We start from the raw sequence: 23,934 nt of genomic DNA, 5'->3' as shown, positions 1-23,934 counted from the left end.
CACACGTTTACACTCACTGTCTGTTCCCAGTGGCCCTTTCCTCTTGGAAAAGGCTGGGTGAACTACTGAGGTTTTTTTAACTTTCTTATTTGCCCACGTAAAAGAGGTAAGAGATGATTCCAACCCTTGGCGAGTTCCTTTCACACGTATTAAGCCCTCCCTCTCCCCTGCCTCTCTGTTACGGGAAGAGATGAGCCCACGCCTGTAGGTGTAAAGAGATAGCTGTTCCTAAAATAACTGAAAACAGAGATCGTCTTAATCATTTTATTCGACTTAATTGATAAATAAATATGAGAGAACGGCTGTGGAATCACTGGCAATATGGTAAACCTCAAAGCATTTATTTCAGCCTCACTCACTGTATTTCCTGGGACTGGACATGTACATTTTCCACCAGTAATGTTTAACGCTTTACAATTACCCTATGTGCAGAAACGTGAAAATCATTCCAATTAAATGAAAACAAAATACAAAAAATTATTTTATTCTTACAATTTAAAATATATTCAAAATAACATTTTTACAGCCCAAACCATTAACCAAGAATTCAGAACTAGTCTCAGAAACTAACGAAGTGGCCACATTCTAACTTAACTATCTTGATGATCAACATGGGAAAAGTACTGGGGCTCCTCAAACAAGGGGGACTAGCAGCTGGTCCAGTTTTCCCTTCGGGGCACCCAGAGCTTTGTCCTAGATGATTATTTTTATTTCACCAGTTCAAACACAGACAACTGCTCCAACTGTAAAGAAAGTTTAATTGGACTTGGGTCATTTACTAGTGGGGACGCTCGCTAAGATAAGATTTAAAGCCTCCGACGAGAATCAGAAGACGGCCTACCATTAAAGTGGCCCTACGGGACTCCCCGCTACCGGGTTCAGCATCAATAGTGTTTTGAATTACATGGTGTTTCCTCACAAACATAGCACCGCATTAAACATCAGGTAAACACTCTGCCATCACCATTAGGGTTGAGAGACTAAGTCCCAAAGAGAATTACGTGATTCACTTACGATAACCTCGCAAGACAGGTCTCGGGCAGAATTAAGATCCGGAATGTAGTCTGGCGGTTGCTGCGCGCTCGGGCTGTCACCCGTATGGGCGACGTCCTGTTAGGATGTGGAGCTTACTACGCGCATTCCCAAGCTCTACACGTTGAAAGGGACTCCTGCTTTACAAATGACCAGTTGAACATTCTTGTAAAATTATAAAAAATCTTCAAAAAGATCGAGCTCTAGTTTTTGATCTCCTTGCTCCAGATAATTGTTAAAAAGATACTGAACGAAGTCCAATTCCAATGTGTAAAGCTCGGGAGTGAACGCTAGTGCAATCCAGGGGTAACCTTCCCCCGACCGAGCGAACCACCCACCCGCCTCGGGAGCTCTCACAAGCTGTACTCCTGCCCCGAGGAGTCACTCTTCTTGTGCCGCGGGGAGGGCGTGGTCTTCGTGGGCGAGGGGGAGGCAGTGCCGGGTGAGTCGGTGCCCCCGTCCGAAGTGCTGGGTGAGGACACCAGATGGGGCACCTTCCTCCTCCCCAGGAACCCGCCTCCCTCGAACCCTCCTTTCCGCCTCGGCTCCGCTTTGCTGTCGCTTTCGTCCTCCGACGGCCTTTTCTTGGACTCGGGGACAGCGTCGGCTGTCCTATGCGCCTCCGGCCCACTGTCCCACTCCCTCGCGCCCCTGGCTTCTGCCCCAGGAGACTTGCTCTCGGCCGCGGGGCACTGCCCTGCCGCCCGCCTCACCTCGGCCTGTATGGGGCCGTCCGCATCCGTGGGCACCGCTCTCTCCACGGCCCTGTGCGGGTGGACGGCCTGGAAGTCCCGGTAGCTGTGAAAGCTCTCGGTCCTCCGCGCCCTGGCCAACAAAGGGCTCTCTCTGTAGGGCCTCAGGGAGCCATAGGTCGCTGCTTCGTGGATGGTCTCGTGGTGCTGGAGCTGGAGGCTGGAATGGTTTTAAAACTGCAGTTCAGATCTTTTGAGACTCTCGGGGGCACATCTCGTTAATTAGACTAGAGTATACACACACTATAGAAGTATATAAAGAATACTATAGCCTTCTGTATATAAAAATATATTTAAATACTTTACGTGTATATGAAACTATAATGTAAACATAATAGAGATTCAGTGAAGCAGGATTTCCTTTTCAGCTACAGTTGGCAGACAGTATTATATTAATTTCAGGTGTACAACACAGTGATTGGACATTTATGTAACCTACGAAGTGATACCCCGTAAGTCTAGTACCCATTTGACACTATAAGGTTATTATAATATTGACTATATTCCTTAGGCTGTACTTTACATCCACGTAATGATTTTTATAACTCAAGATAAATTTTTGAATAGCTGAAAAAAGCTGGGGATAAAAGACTTTAAAAACCAAGGCAGAACCAACATAATTCGGTATTTGGCCATAAGTTTAGATTTTGGGTTTTTTAATATGTTAACTAAAAACATACCATTGTCACTGTCTTAAAAGTACATGATTCATACTAATACAGTGCTGTAGGTCAATCACATCTCAATAGAATAAAAAATAAATTGCAGAATGCTAATGAGTAGATAAGACGGTCACTTGAACACTATGTCCCTCGGCCACAGGAACAAAGTGCCACACACTGTCCAGGGTCACATAGGACTCTTCTAATTCCCTTTGATGTACACAGTGGAGAAATTTAGTAAACCTTTATTTAAAAAGGATTAAATAGCAACATAAAGTCTGAATTTAAAATGTAGTTAGAAAACATGGCTTTTAAGAACCGTTACACTCTCTCTGCCAGTTTCCCCAGTCAGCCCTCTGCCTACCTAGAGCTGGACTCCCGGAGCCGGCTGTGCTGGACCACGGAGGTGGCCGGGCTGATGCTGGGGGTGGCGCAGCGGGACGCGCTCAGGTCACACTGGTCCAGCAGCTTCAGCAGCTCCTCCTCGGTCGGGCCACCTGCGTCTTAGGGAAGCACACGCTTTACAATCACTAGGCCACGGGCTAGCCTGTCCCACGTGTCTTTTCCCAGGAGACCTACCCCTGTCCTCGCTTTTGCTGACCATGTCCATGGCGGTGGTCAGATCCCACATCTGGATGCTGCCGTTGGTGTGGCCCGTGAACAGATAGCGCCTCGGCCTGGAGCCCATGCGGCTGGAGCCCTCGCACTCCCTCACGGTGAAGGAGGAGATGGTAGTGCAGTCCACAGCCTGGATCTCGCAGATCCTGGAAGACACCGTGCAGGTGCAAACCGCGGGGAACAACACTGTCAGTGTCGAAGTGGATCTGCAAAGTTACGGTTGAATCCTCCACATACGTAAGGCGGATGTAAAGGGGTCAAGGCAAGTCAGCAGGAGTCAAGGTCAAACTTTGTTTCTTTGAGTCCAGTGAAAAGGTTCTTATAAAATAACTTACTAAGTAATTGAAATCTGGCAAATAATTTAGGCCAATCTTGAAAGAGCCTTGGTAGGAAATGAGCAATTCTTCCAAAGGAAGTTACAGACATCAAACTAGAAAAGATCTTGAGAAGCCATTTAAAGTTTGTAAATTTTAAAAATCTGGAAGGAGAACCAATGTGCAGCTGCGTGGATAGACCCGAGTCGAATCCTCCATCAGGCCTGAACTCTCACTGTTTCCAGCACCTCAGCGTCTGTAAACAGCTTCAGGAGGGGCTGATACTCTACTCAGTAATACAGAGTAATTTCTGGTTGTTTTTTCCTCTGGAATCATGTTGAAACGATAGTATGTCATCAGGCAGGAAGTGTGGTCGGTGCAGCAGGCTGCCGCCCCGTGAGCTGAGAGGGAGGGAGAGGTTAGGACTGAGCAGGACGTGAACCACCACCTCGTTGCAGGCTGTTGTGAGCGGTTTTAATAAACATTTGGCAGCCTCTTCATATCTGCACCGAGCATTAGTCACAGTGATCTGCAGCCTCCTCCAGGTGGTAACTCGGTCTCTACCTTACAGGCTCCTAATACACTTTCTTTTTGTCAGTTTTTAAAAAAAATTTAGTGCATAAAATGTTCTGGAATCAGTTCACTTAATAGCTACTAGTGACTATATGCAATGGACTTCGATATGAAACTTAGTAAGAAATTAGAAATCACATGCTGACGGAGAACCGAGAAACTATTAAAAACATCAGCGTTGGTGACATTAGCATGGGCATCCACAGCCCTCTTAGTGACTGCTGGAACATCACTTTGCGACATGCAAAAAATGTATGTTTTTATAGAAAAGGAATGTTGTAGCTCAATGTGTTTGAGGCTGTAAATAATATATTTTAAAACAGTAAAATTTCAGTCAAATGGTAAAGGAAGAGGAAACTTTTCTACTTGGCCTCTGTTCTAGTTAAGGCTCCACAAGGTGGGTCACATGCTCCAACTCAGGTCCTCCTATGACATCCTACCAAGGTAGCTGAACCCTCTTTTATAAAGAAACCGGGGCTCAGAGAAACAAAGTACCTGAGCTGAGTGTCCACAGCTAGTGAGAGGAAGAGCCGGGATTAGAGTTTAGTTTGGCTGGGTCACTAGTCCGTCCGACTGTCCACAGCATCAGAGAAAATCTTAAATATATCCTAGGGAGTGAGTGCTAAACACACTGTCCCGATTCTAAGTTTAAACAATCACAAGATGATGAATGGACTTCTCTCAACAATCTGTTTCTGGCGCACCCTTGTGAAAATGTCAAGCGCCTCAACACTGTGTGTGCGCGTCCAGGCGTCGGCGCGGCCTTACCGCTTCCCGGTGGAGGAGAGCCTGACGAAGAGCTTGTTGGTGATGGGAACCACCTTCTGGATGAAGACCTGCTGGTCGTCTCGCTCTCCAAAAGGCCCTGCGTCAGAAGACAGAAAATGGCAAAGGAGCTGATTAAAATGTAACTGGTTTCCTTTAACAAAAAGAACACTGATGTTAATATTGGGGGAGAAAAGGGTCCTCCACGCCGATCCGGGCGGCACGGCGCGCCCAGTCCACCAGACTGACGGCAGTGCGATACGAGGACTTCACCTTGCACTAGAGAAACTCTTAAAGAAACACATTATTTCAAAATTATATTTTTAGCACTAAGGCTGTTAATCAGCTTAGGGCTGGGCACTATCAGTCCCAGAAGGAAACCTGTTAAAACGAAGCCCCACATCTACCACCTTTGAGAATATGCTCCTTTCCTTCAACTTCAAAAGAGGAAGTAACTTTTCTGTATTGATTTTAGGTTTTTTTTTGGAAAGCCAACATGCAAAATCTTAAAAATAAAGTGCAACCTCATTAAATAGAATTTAATTGATCAGAAGCCTATTGCACCCTGCAAAGTTTTCAATCTAAAAAGAAAGCATCAATTATTTCTACTTTATTGTGAAGGATTGGCTCATCCGTTTTAGAAACATTCTGAGCAACAATACAAAGAAAAAGTGTTTTAATGAAAAACTTATATAAGGTTTTAATAATTCTCTTTTCCCACCATACTCAACAGCTAAAATAATACAAAAGTATTCTTCACAAAGGTATGTGATGCTAATAACACGAAAACTGATGTTATAATTTTGTGAATTTACAGAACTTAAATTTCTGAATATCATAATTAAAATGAAAGATTCTTATGTAAAACTCACGTTTAGGTCTCTACTACTGTTAACGCTTCTGCGCTGCCCACGTGGTACCTGCGAGTGCCCCAGGTGAACCCCTCACCTATGTCGTTCCCGGAGGAGCTGCCGTGACTCTCCGTCTCCTCCAGGGACAGGATCTTGAAGGAGGCGAGGGGAGTGGAGCCGGGCTGCGTGGAGATCATGCCCCTGAACCGTGTCACCGTCCACGTCCGGACGTGGTTGTTATCTGCACAGACTAGGCGAGAAAGAGACAGAAACGAGCTGTTACCTTCAGATATAAGAGCACCAACAAAATCAGTTCTATAAACACATCTGAACTTTACTGCGATGTACATTACATAGACCATAGCACATTTTTTGTGTGGCAAATGACATTTTTACCTTAAAATTATACTTAATTTATACCTAGCCATCAAAAGAGAGACCTGGATATGGTTTACCTTACCGCAATGTAAGGTATGTAAGTAAACCTATGGGTCCTTGTAAAAGGAGCCTGCAGGGGAGAAAGGGTTTAGAAAAAGCATTTGTAAGAGAGAAGACAGTGAACAAGCTGCCCGGTTTACGTTTTTAAACCATAGGAACTTTGTGCTTATGTTACTCAAATATTAAATAACCTAGACCAGGAGTCACAGAAAATTTATTGTCACAAATGACATCTGTCAAAAAGCTGTTAGGAACCAGCTACTTTTTGCCCAAAGTTACATTAAGAAAAATTAATTTTCCATATAAAGCTGATAACTTTCATATCAAATAGGAGTCTTTTAAAAACATACTCCAATTAGCTTATTTTTTCATGTAATATTAAGTGGGCATATGTTGAGATAATCTTAACAAGTAACCTATCTCTTTTGTTTTGGTCTAAACATCATTAAAAAATATAAACCAAAAAATATGAATGCAATAACTATACTTTTGAGTCACACCTTCTTAAAAAACTGTACTAATTATACATTACGATTTCAGAAACTTGTTATTAGCAATGAGCTATGAACTCATCAGTAAATACCAGGAAAATATCCAAAGTTTACTGCATGTACACAGCACTTCCTACTGGGTAAAATGCCACAGTTGCACATTTTTAAACAAAACTTCAGAAAGAAATTTAATTTTGGCTAATTGCAATAAGAATAAAAAACATACAAATGTTACTTGAGTGACAAAATTCTCAGATTAAAAGAAGACATTTAGTTCCATGCTGTTTACTAAGCTTCATGGGAAATATCATGATTTCATTATTAACCTTACTAGGATTCAGAAAAATTTTAATATATTTAAATTAAGGCAGATTTTGTTATTTGGTTCAATTACGCCAATTTTACTATTAATCATTATGTAAAGTTTTTCATTAAAACATGAAAATTAACACTGGAGAAGAGACTCTCGTTAAACTTATACTGACGTCCACCAGGGGGCAGAATAACATAACTGCGCACTAAGCCAGACATTTTTCTTGATAAATTTACTTAAAATTTCAAACCTGCATGAAAGTTGATATTAAAATGCAAGTTTTACTATGCAGTTCTTTGGTACATGCTACAATAGCGTCACCACTGAACTAACAGCAATTACTACTGAGATTTCTAAGTATCGTCACATAAAAATCACAACCCTGCAAAACAGTCTGTTTCTCACAGGATCCAATGACCTGACTTTACACGTTTATGAAAGACTAGAGGAGAGACGGTTCCAGAAAGGCCCAATTATACCCCAAACAACTAGATGCCCGGTAAAAGCCTGTTCATCCACTGACAAGTGTTTCAGCTCCACCTGGTATTTACTGGGGCTGAAGAACTGGGAAGGAGGCATCGCCTCGTGTATGAAAATGTTTGTCAGAACACGGAGTTAGGCAGGATCTGACCTACAGAAGCCTGAGGGGTAGAGGCAGGCCCCAGGGTCCTCCCGGCTCAGGCCTATACAGCCCGTCAGTGACAAGCGTCTCGTCAGCGACGTTTACTTGGTCATGTTACTGTGTGTGTCCCACTCATTAACCCTGAAAATTGTTTGACTATGAGGAACAACAAACTCACAAAAGTGTTATTTTCTTCAAATAACCTCTCTATAAATTCTGTTCGTTTTTACAATTTTAGCTTTAAACCTTAAGACAGTGCAACCAAATGTATATCAAAGTCATACTTGGACGGTTTCTGTAAGAAAAAACCTTTCAACAGAATTATGATAGAGAACAAAATATCAGAATAGAGAGTAAATAAAAGAAACGATACCCCCGACACTTATGTCTACTACAGCCAAGCAAAGTCAAAGAAATCCTTTGAGGACAAGCCTAACACTTCTCCAGTCGTTCAGCTTTTGCACCAGCTTTCAGTGTGTTTTCCCCCCATGAACTCCGACTTGGAGAGTCTCCCAGCCCGTAGGCGTCTGGGAAACGACGCAGGCAGGCTTTATGTGACATGTCCTACGTGGCAGCCCCACCACCCCCTACCTGACACGAGGTGCTTCTCCGAGAGCATGATCTTCGTCACGGGGCTGCGGTGCACCGTGAAGGTCTGGAAGAGCTGCGGGCCCGACCCCACCGTCTCGGGGTGCTGCACGATCACCCGCACGGCTCCCGAGCTGGTGCCGTAGGCGATCTCGATCCAGTTCCCGCTGACACCTGAGTCACAGGTGAGAAGGTGCATTAGACAGCGAAAGAGAAGAGGCCTTCACAGAGCTTCCCTGTGAGGAGGGGCCGAGCTGGCCCAGGGCTCCACCAGTCCCGGCCCCGCCTGGGAGCCAGGGATTCTCGGACCATCTCGGTCTTTCCCGACCTCACTCCCCTGCCTTGTGTCGGGTTCTCGCAGCGCAGCTCTGACACTCTGACGATCTACTTCTACCCACCTCTACTCAACAGACCGAATCGTAATCATCTTTTCATCTGTCGCCCTGCAGAGTGCCTGAGACACAGCAGGTGCACAGTAAGTGTTCAAAGAATCAGCACGGCCGATACAAGTGCTAAGAAGCCCACGGACACCACACAGTGTTCCCCGAGCCAAATTCCACATTCCTCCCAGCCCGGCGTGGCCATCTGGTTTGCTTTTACTTTTGCTACAGTACAGAACCTTCTCTGAGTAACCAAGTTGTGAATATACAATTTAACAGTTTCGATCCCTTCCCCATGGAACAAGTGCCCACGTCGCGTACACTGCACTTCCCACGCTCTCTGCTAACTGTCCAGCTCACCCTGTCACGTTTGTCGGTGGCTTTGTGCCCAGACTCCACTGCACAGTTAAAGACAGGACAGGGATCAGTGACCTGTATCTTAAGTTTCACAGACCAAGAGCCTCTTAGCTCCACTGGCTCTTCTCTCCGATCCACCTCGAAATACCCAAATGGAAGGAGAAAGACGTGCCCAGGAAACGGGTCTCGTGACCTGTGAGGGCTGCGTGTGTGTCGTGTCCCCCCCGCCTCTGCAGAGGTGCTGTCCTCTACTGGTCACGTTCGACTTCAGTATAAAAACAAAAAGAAACTCGAGAGAAACGGGTGAAATCCTTAGCTCTGCCATTCCCAAGAAGAAAGGGCCCCATTGCTTGTAGCATCAAGAGCCCACGTTCTCAAGGACGCGCCGGGAACGGAGGCCAGCCCTGGCAGCGCTCACTTGTTTTGGGAGTGAGGTAAACGCTCAGCGCAGTGATGGCGTCATTCGAAGGGTCGTGATAGAGCTCAGTCACGAGAAGGTCATTGTCCTTCATTCGCAAAGGGAACTTCTGCATATCTGAAAATAAAAACATTTCAGTGATGGTAGAACAAACCGCATTTACGTAAAACTAGGAAGTACCGTTTCCTCGCTGTCGTCCGAAGAACCCCACTGGCAGGGCCGCGCGGGGCCACACACTCACCTATGTAGTAGATGGACCCGTTGTTGCACCCGAGCAGCAGGAAGGAGCCCGCAGTGTCGTAACTGGTTATAGGGACGACGTCTTGAACCTGATGCGGTGAGATTATTGTTAGATGTTAGATCTTCATTGCAATTTATATTTTCTGCTCAATCTCCTCAAAATTCTTTTAATAAAAAGAAAACTAATACCCACTGTAAGCAGGGCTTAGAAACAGGCGTTTTGTGCGTACACACCCTGCACACAGGGAATGCTGGGGAACCACCCATGTGATTCCCTGTGAAGCTTTTAAAAAATGTGTGTTTCCAACAGCAGCACTTTCCTCCCAGGATCTAGGAGAATTCTTTTCTGCACATGACTGAGGCCACAGCGCACTAGGACTGCTCAGCCGGGTCAGACCAGGGTACACAGCAGATCCCCAGCCTGCAGGGTCCTCTAGTGCTGGGCAGAGTTAGAACCAGAGCACAGACCAACTGATTTCCAGACAGTTCATTCCCTCAATAATTTGAAAAGGTCGTTTCTCTACTTTCACTGTCCCCACTGCAGACTTTCTGTTTCTCTCATGCGCTTTGTTTTTCAAGCTCACTAGAATAAAATCAGTTTCCAAGCAAAGTCATCTAGTTACACGTTAACAGCTGCTTCAAAGGGCATGATTTCTACTAGAAAACAAACGCAGTGTGTGTGGGAGTGGAGGCAGTAAGTGAGGTCACAGTGCACCCTCGCTGGGCACAGCCAGACAGAGCTGCAGGCGAAACCTCACAGGTGACCCTTAACTGAAACGCTTTTCGTGAACCAGGCAGCATCAGGAGAACCAGCAGTAGCCTGGAAAAGGAACGTAGGGGCTTGTGAACTTGGGGGCAGGAAGGAGAAATAAAGACGATTACAGGCTGTAACTGGCTGTAAAATCGGTGGGTGACACGATCAGAGGAGGGGGAGGGCAAAGGTCGAGGAAAAGTTGAGAGCAGTGAAGCCTGAGGACTGGGAAAGGCAGTTAGGAGAGGAAGGGGCGGGCACGTCGACAGCAGGGAGCACGCAGCAGAGAACCAGGCCCATTCCTATGGAAACGTGAAAGAGCTAAATCTTGGAGCTCTAAGCCCGCCAAGGAAATGAAGAAATAAGTCACAATTTAAAAACATTTCCTAGAGTAACTTAAAATTCTTAAAAAGTCAAACTGGCATCTAGAAGCAAACTTAACAGTACATCCAACAGTCTGTCACTCAAACAGAAGCATGAATCCCAGGACGACAGACAGCGGCAGTCAGCAGGAGCCTCAGGAACGTTTTCCCTCCCTCCCCTGCTCCGGGGACTCACCTGCCAGTGCTGAGTGACAGCATTCCACACGCCCACCTTCCCCGTGTGGCTGGTGGCCACCAGCTGGTTGCCGATGAAGAAGAGAGCATCCACAGGGACGCCGAGGCTGAACACGCCTTAAACGGCAACAAAAGAGGTCCGTCAGCCGTCAGCTTTACAATGAACCAAAACCAAACCTAAGAGCATCTCATGGTGACAATTTTAACCTAGTCTCGTTCCTACAAAGTATGTGCTAGGCACTGTGGGGGCCAGAAACAGGAAACTCTTAGGCAGCTTACACAGCCCCTAAAGCAGATGGAAGTCTGCCCAAGTTCTCCCCCAGGGACAGAACATCCTGTGATCTGAAGCTGTGCTCCCCGCACCTAGGTGATCATCAAATAGCACGTAGATTTAAAGTGAACAAGTAAAATAACCAGGGCTGTAGGATCCACACCAGGCCCACTAGGTCAGAGCTGCTGCATTATTATAAAGTCCACGGAGATTTAGCTGCAGCTCGGGGACCAGAATCTGGGAACCACTGAGCTGAGGACACAGACCTGGGTGCCCTCAACCATCTGTCTCAAACATTTTAATTTTACAAATAAATATGTGTTTATATACATGAATATACCATTTCGCCCAGCCCATTGGGAAAACAAAACAGAACAGTAAAATGAAATTCACACACAAGAAAGCTCAGCCCTTGGACCAGAACTGGTTGAGAAAGAAACCTGCCACTTCAGAGCAGAAAGGCGTCGTTTCCCCTGCAATTTCAGGAACTCTTAGGTAACAGGACTTTAATTTTGATGCCACACAACTTTTCAGAACAGGCAAAACTAACTGTATTCAGTGCTGCGGACTCTGTAAAAGGTAGACCCAAGACCAATCGACACCAGCCACGGTCGATTCCTCCTCCGGAGGTGAGGCTCTGGGCACCGAGGGGAGGCGTCCTGAAGGATCGAGAAGTTCAGTGTCGCCGCTGCTTAGGCGCCGGAGCCCCGACCACGTGCACCGGGCGGACGGCAGCAGTGATGACGGGGTCCTGTCCCAGGGGACCCTCCGGGGAAGCAGTGTCGCAGCGGCTGCCCAGCAGCACTGTCTCGGGTATGCAGGTTACAGGGAAGGGGGTCAGCTGGGACGGGACCAGCGGGGACACACCAGCCTAACAGCTTTCTCCAGATGCCGCTGTCAAGGCCTGAAGAGCATCTGTGATAACAGACGGCTTTTCTTACGGGGTCTGAACAAATCACTGGTAGTATCTCAACACAGCCCCACCCCATCAGCCTCTGAGAGCAAAGCAGGCACCGAATCGCCTTCACTTACGGGCGTTACAAGTGGCCATTTGAGAAAGAAGGAAAAAAATCACACCCGCGTCCCCCACCACACGGCCTCCACGTCTGTTCCTCACCCTAGGAGTGGACAGAGCGGGAGGTCTCAGGTCTTCTAGGACCGTCTAAGGTGGGAGGTTAGGGTGTAAGTAACGGCACGTTCCCCGAGATCAGCGGTTTACTCTAAGTATCTCCACTACTCTCCTACTGGCTACCTCCGGTTACGTGTTACCACCTCTCCAACCTCACTTCCACTAGATCACTGTGCTGACGTCCAAGTTTTCCCTCCGCCTACAAAGAAACAAGAAACTATACTGGGCTGTGCTTTACAATATTAGTTTTAAGCAAAACAATAAAATTTTACCTTAAAAGGTTCAAAAAACAATCTAATATAAATTTTTAAAATAGATTGTCCTGGTGTGTAGTGATGGATCACTGGCTTCACAGCGGGAGGTCAGAGCAGCCCCTGCTCCACCGGCAGCTGCACGAAGTCTAAAGACGCCGACCGCAGGACATGTCTGCTTTTTGACTCACAGAAGGAGGGAGACTCTAAAGAACCTGGGCAAAACTGAAAAAACCTAAAAGTAAAACTTATCTTTCCTTCGCCTTTATAGATGTTGGTAATTTCCCTTTTGTGTCTTATGAACCAAAACGTTTTGAATAGTAGGACAACACCAGGTGCCACTTCACTGAGAATAGTCAGAGTTTAAAGAAGAAAATATTTTAAACACGTGAAAAACTCTTTAAAAGTTGGAAATGTCTGCTGGTGGCATCAGCTGGCATGCACAACGGCTGGGAAAGGAACAGACCGAACAGCGGCTCAGCGGATGAAAGGCCGTGAAAGGAGCCCCAGCACTGCCCCTCCTGAGTGATACAGGGCACCTTGAATTAGAGATTTGGCAGACACAACATTTTGTCTGCAGAACTGTATATTTTTTCTTACAAACAGCTGAATGTACAGCTGTAAGCTGTGGCTGGACCTGGTGTGTGGCTTCTATCATCTGGTATCAGCACCTGCCCGTCACGGAAGACCTTTCATGTGAATGTTTGGCCACAAGCATGCGTGTTGAGAGTGTCAGTGTTGAAACCTTTTAGGAATGTCACGCTTTGTCCTGGAGCACCTGCTGGCATCTGACTGCTGGCACAGAGCATGCTGGGTAGCAGCAGCAGGCACCTGGGCACGCGTCAGAGCAGTGGCACTGAACTGAACTTAGTGGAATTCTTTTCTGCTGGAGCAAAGTGGTGAAAAGACTCCCCCTCCTGCAACATCACCTTCCCTCTTTGCAGAGCACCCCGCACTGAGCAGCCCTGGTCCCCCGGGGCCCTGAGAATAGGACAGGCAGCTCTAGCTAACCAACCATCGGGTCAGGCTGGGTTTTTACGGGCGACCCGTTCAGCTTCAGAATAGTATCTACACCAGCAAAATGCAGCACACGCAGAACTTGTACCGATTTCAGTCCCGCTGCCTCCGTCCTGGACGCTCCACAGGATGATGCTGCTCTCCGAGGCCACGGCAACCATCTTGTCTTTGTCTCCATGGGGCCCTCCGACCACCTTCGCGTTTATCGCCACTCGCTCGACAGTCCAGTCCAAGTACGGGCTTGTGAACACCTGCTGCCACCCCGAGGACTCCTTGATTCTGTTGTGAGAACGGACACAGACGGCAGCTCAGCAGCTGCTGGGCAAACACCGTACAGCGCCTGTGCCACAGAGCATGCCAATCGCGGCTCACTCCCCCTTCGTGTTAGATGTAAAGTGTTGTTGGTATATTTATGTTAAATATAACATGTTGCTGGTATCTGTCATCTGCAAATCCAGAATATTACTTCTGAAATATTTTACATTTACACACATACAAAATCTAAATCCCCTAAAGAGGTTAGAGTTCTATACTTCTGCAAAGAGTAATTTAGCAAAGCCCTCACAAATTTTAAAAAACATTAACAACTTAAAGATGCACGTCAACCCTTTCAGTTTTCTACACACAGAAGTGTTCCTATTGGCATTTAAGGGCAGGAATGGTGGATGAAACCAGAGTTTAGGACAATTATTATTATTCTCAGTTATTAACAGTTACTCAGGTGTTACTATAAACTGAGACCACACACTCTCAATCTACTGTTTTTCTTACCGGAGATGACAGTCTCCACAGGCAAACTGAGAAAAGGGAGTGATGTGGTTTAACAATTCATCCAATACCTCGGCACCATCAAAGGAATAAAATGAGGGCTAGGAAACCCTTCTCTGAGGGCTGGACTTTAAAGACTTCGTTCTAAATGAAAAATCTTAGGGGCCTATGAATTCCCCTTATGTAAAGGCTTACCAGGGCTCAGGTTTGCAGTTAACCGGAGACATATTTAACGCATTCCTTAACATTTAATTTCTGATAAACATCCCCATCTTAAGTCCCTCCGACGGGTACTCTGTGGGGTTGCAGAGCAACCTTCCTACATGCGGAGCCTGCACAGCTGGGCAGTCATGGCAATGACTGAACTTTAACCTTGGGGTTCCTGTTCCTAGTTACACTGAAGAGATGAAACAGAATTACAGACTCCCCTCTGCCTCACCTAAGGGAGTAAAGAGACACGAAGGAAATAACGTTCCTTATGCCCAACCTGACATGTCACCCAAAGGTCAACCTCAGGCCACAAGGAAGGGTCACCTAAGGACCCAAACAAAATCCGTTTAGTTTCATTTTTGTTTTAAGACGTAGACTAAAATAATACACAATTACAAAAAGTGAGCCTTCTTCATGATTTCCTTAACCTTAAAGCGACGCAGAGGAAAATGCACCGTTTGTCCTGGGCGCTGAATGGCCTGTAACTGCCCGACTCGGCCACCAGAGGGAGGCGTGCTAAGATGGACAGATGGAACCGATTCCCCAGCGAACTAAAGGCTGGGAACACTGAGAGGTCCACGGGGTGCTTTCAGGGGCTGTGGGGCTGGACGCAGACACACGGGGGTTCCCACCTCCCCCCGCGCTCACGGGGAGGTGCTGAGGGGGCGCCGTGCTGTCACTAAGTAGGAACAGAAACAGCAGCACTGCATGGACCTCGTCTTCTACAGAGACCACACCTCCAGCTGCTTTCCTCTAGAAACTAGGGTGTCAGGACAGATGCCCAGAGGGGATCGGGAGAGCACATCTGAGAACGACTATCACAACCACAGGACCTCATTTGTAAACTTACTTTAGTTTGTAAGTTAAGAAACTGAGTACAAAGGAGACAGACATATTTGCTCTATGATGTCCCACAGAAGTAACAGAATTTAAAATATAAAACCTTTAAAGAGCGAGCCCTGGTATTCTGGCGCCCAGCTCCTCACTGCGGCTGGGGAACCAACACTCGGCAGCCAGGACAGCTACCCGGGAGCGCGCTCACCTCCCACGGGAAGACCTCAAGGAAACGGCCTAGGGAGCCACGCCCTGGAGGTTTGGGAGCTGATGACAAGCATGCTGACCTCAGACTGCATGGGGAGAGACAGATGCGTTGGGAGATCGCAGGAGTCTAAATTAGATCCGCGCGCGCGCGCGTGTGTGTGTGTAGAAAGCAAAATAAAAGCTTTGAAATTTAAGTGTGAAAGGATTTCTGTAATAATCAAAACAGACTGACCTACCCACTGGAAGGCAACCGATTCCTAACTCTCACACCACACACAAAAAGTAAATCCCACAAAGATGAAAGCTCTGAAGTGGGATGTGCGCTCCAAGAAGCCAGTTTACACAACTAGTCTCCTGAATGCAACTAACACTGTCGTGAACTCGGCAAGAAACAGAAACGCAAGAGCAGAACCTAACAACGTGCAGAATGCGCGAACCGCTGAGAGCTACGCGGCGTGCACTGTACCCGCCTGCGTGAGGCTTGGACTTACGGACGTGAAAGCTGTGGCAGGGCAGCCTGCGGGAGCGCCCTCGGACAGCTCGGAGTCCTGCTCTGGGAAACCGTGTCGCCCCTGAGCCGAGTCATCAAGGGGCTGCGCTCTGCCCTCATTCTCTCCCCGCCCCTCTGCCGGGGCTCCGACATCACCGACGCGGTGACAGCACAGCAAGATCACGGTCAACATCAAAGGGGGAAAAGCCGCCGCTCACCCTGCTGTCGCTCAGAGAGGCATTTTGCCAACACCGCGTGTCTGGCCGGCTGCAGGAATCTTCAGCGCTGTTGTGTAACCCAGATGGAAAGTTACACGGTCCTGCCGGAAAACTCAGCACCTCGTTTCACAACCCTCCCGGGCCCTTATCAACTAGGATGTGTGCATGGGTTTAACAAACGAAGCCGGTTCTCTCAAGTCAGCTCCAGGAGGCGGCACGTTCAAGACAACGCTCCCCCGAATTCTTTATTTTAATTCATCTTGGCTTCATGTGAAAGTCATCCCCAAAAGAAACCATCCACAAAATCATTTCCATGCTGTTCACTTAAAACAAAAAGTATACAGAACCCTCTCAAAATGGAAAGTTTCCACCGAATCTCTATTGCAATGAAAATACAAGGAAGACATGACTGATATAAAAGGTTTGTGTGTTTTTAACCACATATGGCAAACATATCAGAAACTGAAGTTTTTAAAAAATGCATCCAGGATTCTTTAAAATATATCTGTAATCTTTAGAAGACATTCTAAACATTTTTAACCTGTTATGGTTATTCTTAATTAAACAAACACAATAGTGACAAAATATATATTCTTTAATTTTTTAGCAATTAAAATAAATGGTATCACAGTCTAAGCTCCTATTTCCCAACCATTTTCTGCCTCTATACCATTATGTCATCAACAATTTTCATTGCAATAGTGATTTGGAACTAAGATCCTATCCTTCCTCCGATTAAAAAACAAACAAACAAAAAAACCCACTGGTCTACTTTTCCTCCTCACTCTTAGTTTCTGAGAAGCAAGAATTGGCACAAACTAAATTCCCTCTGTAAGTCTCACCCACTGCAGACCTTTAATGACGCTGCTCTGCCCAGACTGTCTGCTCCCACCTCACTCCCAGCTCACGCCTGTCATGACTGTGGGGAGCCTTACTTCTCGCCACTGCAGGCACGAAAGACTGACACTACAGGCAGAAAGTCACGGTGCTCGGGTCACAATCCCGCCTGGTCATTTAATACAATAGTCAAAGGATTCAGAAGCTGGATATGTAATAAGCAAGAAGGAATAACGTCACGATATCGCAATTATATCACAGTTCATGTTGTTCGAGAAACATTTTAGACACCCAAGGCTACGAGCAGTTGTTACCAAGTTAGCTATGAAAATAAATCAAGCTAAACATAATCCAGAGACACAGAAGTAGGTAGAATGTGCAGGGAAAAAACTTAATGGCTTAATGCTCTTCAATCCAGGAATATAAAGTCACAATCACCGAAACTAGCCCCCAAATGACAAGCAGTGCAGCCACCGGGACTGGGCCAGTACCTGTAGCAGACAGCAAAGTGGGCATAGGCGGCTACGATCCAGTTGTGGTGGCCGGCCACGATCAGCACCTTGCGCGGGTCCACGGGAAACCCTGGCGATTGGGAAAGGAAACGTTTACATCCAGCACGGGCCCATCCCAGTCCTCTACCTGCCCTGACCGTTCCGCGGGAACACGGTCAGCAGGAGGTTACGCACCGCCCACCGCTGCTTCCACGCCACCAAGGCATGCGGCCCATGCAGCCTAAAGTGTTTACTGTCTGGATCATGTAAAAAAGTCTGTCAACCCCTGCACTATACTTAGAGCAGACAGAACATCACATACTTTCTAATTAAAAATTACAGAGGGTGGGGCAAAAGTAGGTTTACAGTCCTTCATATAGAATATAATTAATAATACAGAATAAATCCTGTGTTTTGTATACTCACAACTGTAAACCTACTTTTGTCCTACCTTGTATGTTTAAAAGACACTAAGATATAAATGATAAATCTGGGTTAAAAAGTGAGGTGAGGCAAAAATTCCATCTTTACATGTTTTCAGTATCAGCAGGAACTAAGAATATGTATTTTCATCTGCACTTACCAAGCCTGCTGGTCTCCTCTCCCGCTGTGGGCGGGGTGCCACCTCCCCGAGCCTCTGCTTCTGCAGAATTCAGTCCATTCCTACAGTCGGCAGAGGACCTGGCTGTGTTGCTTATTTTACGACTGGGGATACCTACAAAAGGAAATAAGACAAATATATCTCTAAGTTCACCTAAAATAATTACATTAAATTAAAAAGTCATGTTATAACAAACAAAAATGTGCATTTCGTTATAGTCAACATTTATCTTCCAATACAGCAATTTATTACAATTTACCATAAACAAAGTGAAAATAAATAAAACTCTTAATAGTTTTGCTCTTTATCATGTTATATATAAATAAGGTTAAGACTTATCATATTACACCCCTCTTCTACCCAGCCCTAGGTGGCTGCAAACACTCCTTCATTCCTTCTGTCTGTCCCCTCTTTACACCATACAGTTACCAGGTATCAGGTACCAGGCACTAAATTAAGCTGCTTTAGAGCTGAACTGCCCCCGACTTTCAAGGTCTTTTACTGGGCAGGGGAGCCTTTACTGGAACAAACCCTTGCTCAGCGCCCACCGTGGCACAGGCGCCGGCAGAGCTGCTCTGCGTGCCGCCGTCCTGCACACTGACGCCACGGACACCTGTGCGGGGCTCCTGGGCTCCACGGGGGGACCGACACCGGCGTGCTCATGCAGGAGTCGGCAAACGAGGGGCCCCGGCCCACGCCGGCCGACGGCTGTTTGTGTAAATGAGGTGATACCGCACAGTCACATCCACTCATTTCTCAGACCTGCTTAATGCTAAGAGGGTTTTCAGGAAGACTAAGTGCACCGAGCGCAAGTACCTGGCGGGGGCAGGTACCCGTGGAAGAGAACGCTGCCACAGGACGAGCGCTCCAGTTCCTCACACAGCAGGAGCCTTCTTACTGAAACATTGCAAAGCAAACTCGTCAAGGGCACATGCAAACAGAAAGGCAGACTCCACCTTTATCTTCTCTAGTTCAAGAGGACAAGGGAAAGAAGGGAAATGCGTCAGTTAAACCAGCTAATAACTTTTTCTTGCAATGAAAATCCACAAAAAGCAAGCACTGAACCAGGCCATCAAAAATCAGGACCTGGCATAAGACACGCTGTCTGGGCAAACAAGACCCAGCACTCACCTAACGGGGTGATGCCGTAAAACTCCGCCTCGTGCCTGAGGACGCTGACGCTCACTCCCCTGCAAGGAAACAAAGGCATCAGTCCTCCAGCAGCGCCTCGGACCAGCACCTGAGGCAGCTCCAGCAAAGTGGAATTTTAAAAGCTGTATCTATAAAATATTAATAAATTCTGAGAGTCACTAGGAACTTATGAAATAAAAGAACAGTAAACTACAAAGTAGACTGCAGCTTCCTGGTAAGAACCAGGACTATGGCCGAGTTAAGGAAATAGTCTAAGTGACCCTCATTTATCCGCCGCCCCCACCCCAGGTACTGAACCTCTAACAACACTAGACCCTGGGGATACACGGGAAACAGCGCCTGCCCTTCAGCAACTCCAGTCTAACGGGAGAGACTCCAGGAAAAGGAGGTGTGATGACTGCTGGAGAGGCAGCTCAGGAAACCATGAACGCCCGGGTCAGGTGGCTACGGCGGGGACCTGAAGTCAGGGTGACGCCAAGGCAGAGACGCGGACAGTGTGGAAGAAGAGAAATGAATCAGGTCGGGTTAGAGAGCCCTAAGAAACAGTACCACGTGCCGAAACCCTCAGCCATGAACCCGGTAACATCTTAGACGCTGTAAGGAGCGCGGCAGCGAGGTCAGATTTGTATTTTCAGAAGACAGGATGGAAAATAAATTGTAGGGGTGCGAGCACGAAGTCGGGGGACTGGTCAGGAAGCTGCTGGATGGAGAAGGCTGGGAAGAGAGGGCACAGGCCTCTATCTACGAGAGTCTAATTCTGCGAAAACGGTCAAGCAACGCAGTATTGTAAAAAACAACAACTTTCCCTCATACACCAAAGACATACCCATTAAGAATTTAAAAGGATGTATCTTACCTTAAGTCTAATTCTTTTGTCCGAAGAAAGTTTAAAATGGGTGCGAATGCTGCCGGATCTCTATCAATAAATATCTGCAAATGACGAGTTGTTTTACTTTCCAAGTGTAACTACAACTTTTAACTTCAACATCTGTGACACTAACTTAGGGAACAAGACTGAATTACTGTCCTTCCCTGGAATGCGGTTACCGTTGTGTGCATTCGATGCAGTGGTGTCCGTTTTCCTCCCAAAAAGCTGTTATTGGTGACATTTTAATATGTGGGAAAACGGTATTTAATAAGTCAGTTCTCGCATTTCTTGACTGATCTCTTTGGTAAAATCGACACCCGAGGAACATTTTTATCTGAAGTATTCTAAAATTCAAGGAATACTTTGAAACTATTATGCATAAATGACACTTTATGTTGCCTGATCACGTAATTTGTGACTTATATGTGAACCACTGAAATACAATGTGCTTACGCATGAAATACATAATTGATAGCATTTTACAGGAATATGTTCCAACACTATTTTGAATCAATTGCAAAAGCTCTAACCATAAAACTGAACATCTTTTAAAGCTTTTTATGATGATCATTATGTACATTCAATGAGTGAAGTTCTGCTACCTTCATAAATGTTTGCTTTTCTTTTACTAGAACCAATCAGGAGTTGGAGAGACAACAGGCTTGTGGACCTTATTACTGACGCCTTTCCCAGAGTCTCAAATAGGCTCGCCTGCTTTTGCTGCATTATTTCACCTGCAGATGTCGCCAAAGCAAACACACACCTGGGGTCACTGTGTTGCCTCCAGAGAACCTCTCTGCTTTTGAAAGCAGGAGACACTTACTTTACGCGCTTTGTACACAGTACAACTAACTGCTTTTTAAATGTACAAACCAATTTCTTTTGTACTGAAACATAATAGTTCCCTGCTTCCCTCATTCCACCATTGCTGTACAAATTCCTAAGGCTATTTTCCAAAGTAAAAAACTGTAGGACTTTACTACATCTTACACCATTCTAATTCAGTATCAAAATATTTTAGTATTTACATTAATCTATTTAACTGTTAAAGTTTTAATTCCTGATTAAAAGTACTTTTTTTACTGACAATGTAAGCTCATATCCTACAATCTCTCTAATCATGAACATTTATTTAATTGCTACATGTAGTATTTCTGTTTAGAGTTCTCTTCTCTAACTATAGAAACATTCTATACATGACAAAAAAATAATAAACTTTAAGTATATATACGTCACTTCCGTTTAGTGGTTATAAAAACGTTAGCTGCTTATCTTCTAAGATTCAACATATAACAAAGATCACGCATCATAGCGTTAATCTAATTTGGATACATACACACAGTTATACTTACAGCACCAGTCTCATCTCGAAGTGTTGAAATTCTTCCACTCAGCAAACTGAAAGTCATCAACAATACACTGGTTAGTTTTTAAAATCTGAGTATGAATGAATGTCCTAATTCTTTACCCAATGTCAGTAACCAATACAAATAGGCCATCTTATCTCCAAAGTAACATAAAAAATTAAAAATAAACTTTATTCAGTGCAAAACAAAAAAAAAAATTCTATTTTAAACATTAAGATTTTTTATTTGAAAAATAAAATTAATTTAACAGACAAGGAAAATGTTTACTATTTTGATAAATACTAAATATGTTAAAAACAATATTAAAGAATTATATGAAATACCTGGAAAAAAATGAATCTGGAATCCACATAAGAGTCTGCTTTGAGGTACTAAATCTGCAAGTAAAAATTACCTGGTATTACAAATGAAGACATGAATCAAAACTCAGTATTAGTTAACTTGCCCTAACATGCGGGCTGACGGTTTACAGATTGCTGCAAAGCTACAGCCGTTATCAAGGGTATTCATCACATTTCATAGTTTAAAATTTCTTTCAATTCAGAGTTAAGATTATTCCGAGCTCTCAATAAAATCAAATAATTAACTCTGGCATATAATGCTCCCCTAGAACACGACTCCCCAGTATGCCCACCTGCTAGAGGATTGACAGCCAGCCCGTCACCCCAAATCTCACTTCACCACAGCATTCAAAATTACCTTCAGGCCCCGTTTCCTCACTCCAACCAGCCCCGCTAACAGAGGGTACTCAGTAACCCCGAGTTCACGCTCACCACCATTTCAGTTTTATTTGAATTTATCCCAGCTAGATAGCTCTTGTCCTATCCAAGAATCCAAGCACGATTCCTGTTTTCTTAATACCCTTAAGGTTTTATCTTCCTTTTAATGAACTTTCCAAATAGCCTGTATCCCCGTTTTGAGCTCCTAGGAATCCGCTGTGCGTTATGCATCTAACACTTTACTTGCAGTCTTAGGCTATTTGCAATGGTTGTGGTCACTCATTTAAAAAAAAAAAAAAACCTCAGTAAATAAATATATCACTGTTTTGAGGTTAAGAGACATTTGATCAAGAGTGATGATCACCACCCACAGAGGGGACGGTACCAAAGCAGAGCCACAGCCTGGGACAGAAGATGAGTGAGGGCCTCAAAGCAGCAGGACCGGGAAGGAAATCGGGGCCCATCCGGCCCCCTGCCTGAGCACCTTCCTGCGAAAGCTCACCCCATGCGCACACCTGCTCCCACGCGGCGCCCACAGCGCCAGGGCCTCGGGGACCCCAGCTTCATCCCACAAGCTCACAGCAGCCCGAGGGGTTTCCACTCCCTCCAGCCACCATCCTCCAACCGCCCCCCATTTTCACTGATTTCGGGAAAATACTCATTTCTTACACTAGGGGCAAGTCTCCTAAAACTGGTTATCTATGTAGCGGCAATAATGCTGCAATGTCTCAACTATTAAGTAACTCTGATGGGGGCGGGGGGCCGGGAACGGATGGAGAATCGCCGTCTCCGGTGCCAAGCTCTCCAGCGCGCTTGGAAAACCGTTCAAGTTCAGGGACCCCCGCGCGTTTCATCCCCCGGTTCCAGTCCCTCCCCCCGCCCTTAAAAGCTGAGGCTCTGACCGCCCTGGACCCTGGGGCGCCCCAAGGACGCGCCCCTTGCCCCCCGCGCCTGGATCCCCCTCCCGAGGGCCGGGGGCGCGCTCGGCCCGCTTCTCCCCGGCGTCCCCGCGGGGCGGGGCTGCGCGCCCCGGACGCCCCCACTCCCCGGGGCCCCCGCGCCCCCCACGCCCGTCCGCAGGCGCCGCCCGACAGCCGGGGCCGCCCCCAGGCGCGCGGACCCCGGGGAGGGGGCGGGTCCCCGGCGGAGCCCGGGCCACCGGGCGGGGCGCCCAGAAAACGCGCCCCGGGGCCGGGCGCCCCGGGAAGGGGCAGGGAAAGGGGGGCCGAGGCAGAAAGAGGGGGCAGGGGTAGAAGAAGCAGGGGCCAACGGGGCGGGGACAGGAGGGGGGCAGGGGAGGCGCAGACGGGGAGGGGGGGGCAGGGCCAGACGGGGGGCAAAAGGGGTGGCGGGGGCAAAAGAGAAGGCGGGGGGCGGGGGCAGAAGGGGGCAGGGGGGGCAGAAGGGGGACAGGGGCAGAGGGAGACACTGACAGAGGGGGGCAGGGGCCGAGGGGGCCCCCGGGGGAGCAGCGTCCCGCCGCGTGGGCCGGCTCCCGGGCCCGCCCCCCTCAGCGCCCGCCCCCCAGCCCCCCCAAACCCCCTCCCCGGCCCGCCCGACCCCCACCCCGCCCTGTCCGCGGCCCCGCGGAGGAGGCGCGCCCCGCCCAGGCCCCCGCCGACCCACCGGGTGCCCCCCACGTTGAGCTGCACGATCTCGCCGCTGCCGGCCGCGGGGCCCCCGCCGCAGGGCCCGCCCGCCATCTCCGCGGGCTCGGGGCGGCGGCCGCAGGGCCAGCGGGGCGGCGGCGGCGGGGGGAGCGGCGCGGGGCTCCCGTCCGTC

At 47.2% G+C, this 23,934-nt stretch overlaps 1 protein-coding gene across 3 annotated transcripts; it reads right to left on the bottom strand.

Moving 5' to 3' along the window:
- Window positions 1-468: 468 nt before the first annotated feature.
- On the bottom strand, window positions 469-23,934 carry KCTD3 (potassium channel tetramerization domain containing 3). Of its 3 annotated transcripts, none has more exons than XM_081123756.1 (18): window positions 23,779-23,932; window positions 21,757-21,810; window positions 21,419-21,464; window positions 20,055-20,128; window positions 19,178-19,236; window positions 18,863-18,943; window positions 18,029-18,160; window positions 17,446-17,536; window positions 13,479-13,669; window positions 10,724-10,839; window positions 9,416-9,503; window positions 9,175-9,291; window positions 8,023-8,193; window positions 5,665-5,817; window positions 4,720-4,816; window positions 3,026-3,210; window positions 2,811-2,949; window positions 469-1,944 (listed from the first exon to the last, which is right to left on the bottom strand). In XM_081123756.1, exons 1-18 carry the CDS (start codon window positions 23,853-23,855, stop codon window positions 1,386-1,388), a joined length of 2,430 nt encoding a protein of 809 aa, XP_080979882.1. In that variant the 5' UTR covers window positions 23,856-23,932; the 3' UTR covers window positions 469-1,385. The 3 variants fall into 3 exon arrangements, with proteins under 3 accessions (XP_080979882.1, XP_080979883.1, XP_080979884.1); XM_081123757.1 differs by having other exon boundaries at window positions 2,811-2,943; XM_081123758.1 differs by lacking the exons at window positions 9,416-9,503; window positions 13,479-13,669 and having other exon boundaries at window positions 23,779-23,934.

Source organism: Miniopterus schreibersii, assembly GCF_964146895.1.
Source record: "Miniopterus schreibersii genome assembly, chromosome: 21".
Taxonomy (NCBI): Eukaryota; Metazoa; Chordata; class Mammalia; order Chiroptera; family Miniopteridae; genus Miniopterus; species Miniopterus schreibersii.
Note: the sequence above shows the minus strand (reverse complement) of the source record. Positions and strands in the feature narration are given on the sequence as shown.

Excerpts from the sequence above, each read along its gene's own strand:
- KCTD3 (XM_081123756.1), bottom strand. The coding sequence starts at position 23,855 with ATGGCGGGCGGGCCCTGCGGCGGGGGCCCCGCGGCCGGCAGCGGCGAG. Across the intron at positions 9,504-10,723 it reads CTGTCACTCAGCACTGGCAG|GTTCAAGACGTCGTCCCTAT; the intron begins GTGAGTCCCCGG and ends TCACCGCATCAG. Across the intron at positions 2,950-3,025 it reads CAGCAAAAGCGAGGACAGGG|ACGCAGGTGGCCCGACCGAG; the intron begins GTAGGTCTCCTG and ends TGCTTCCCTAAG.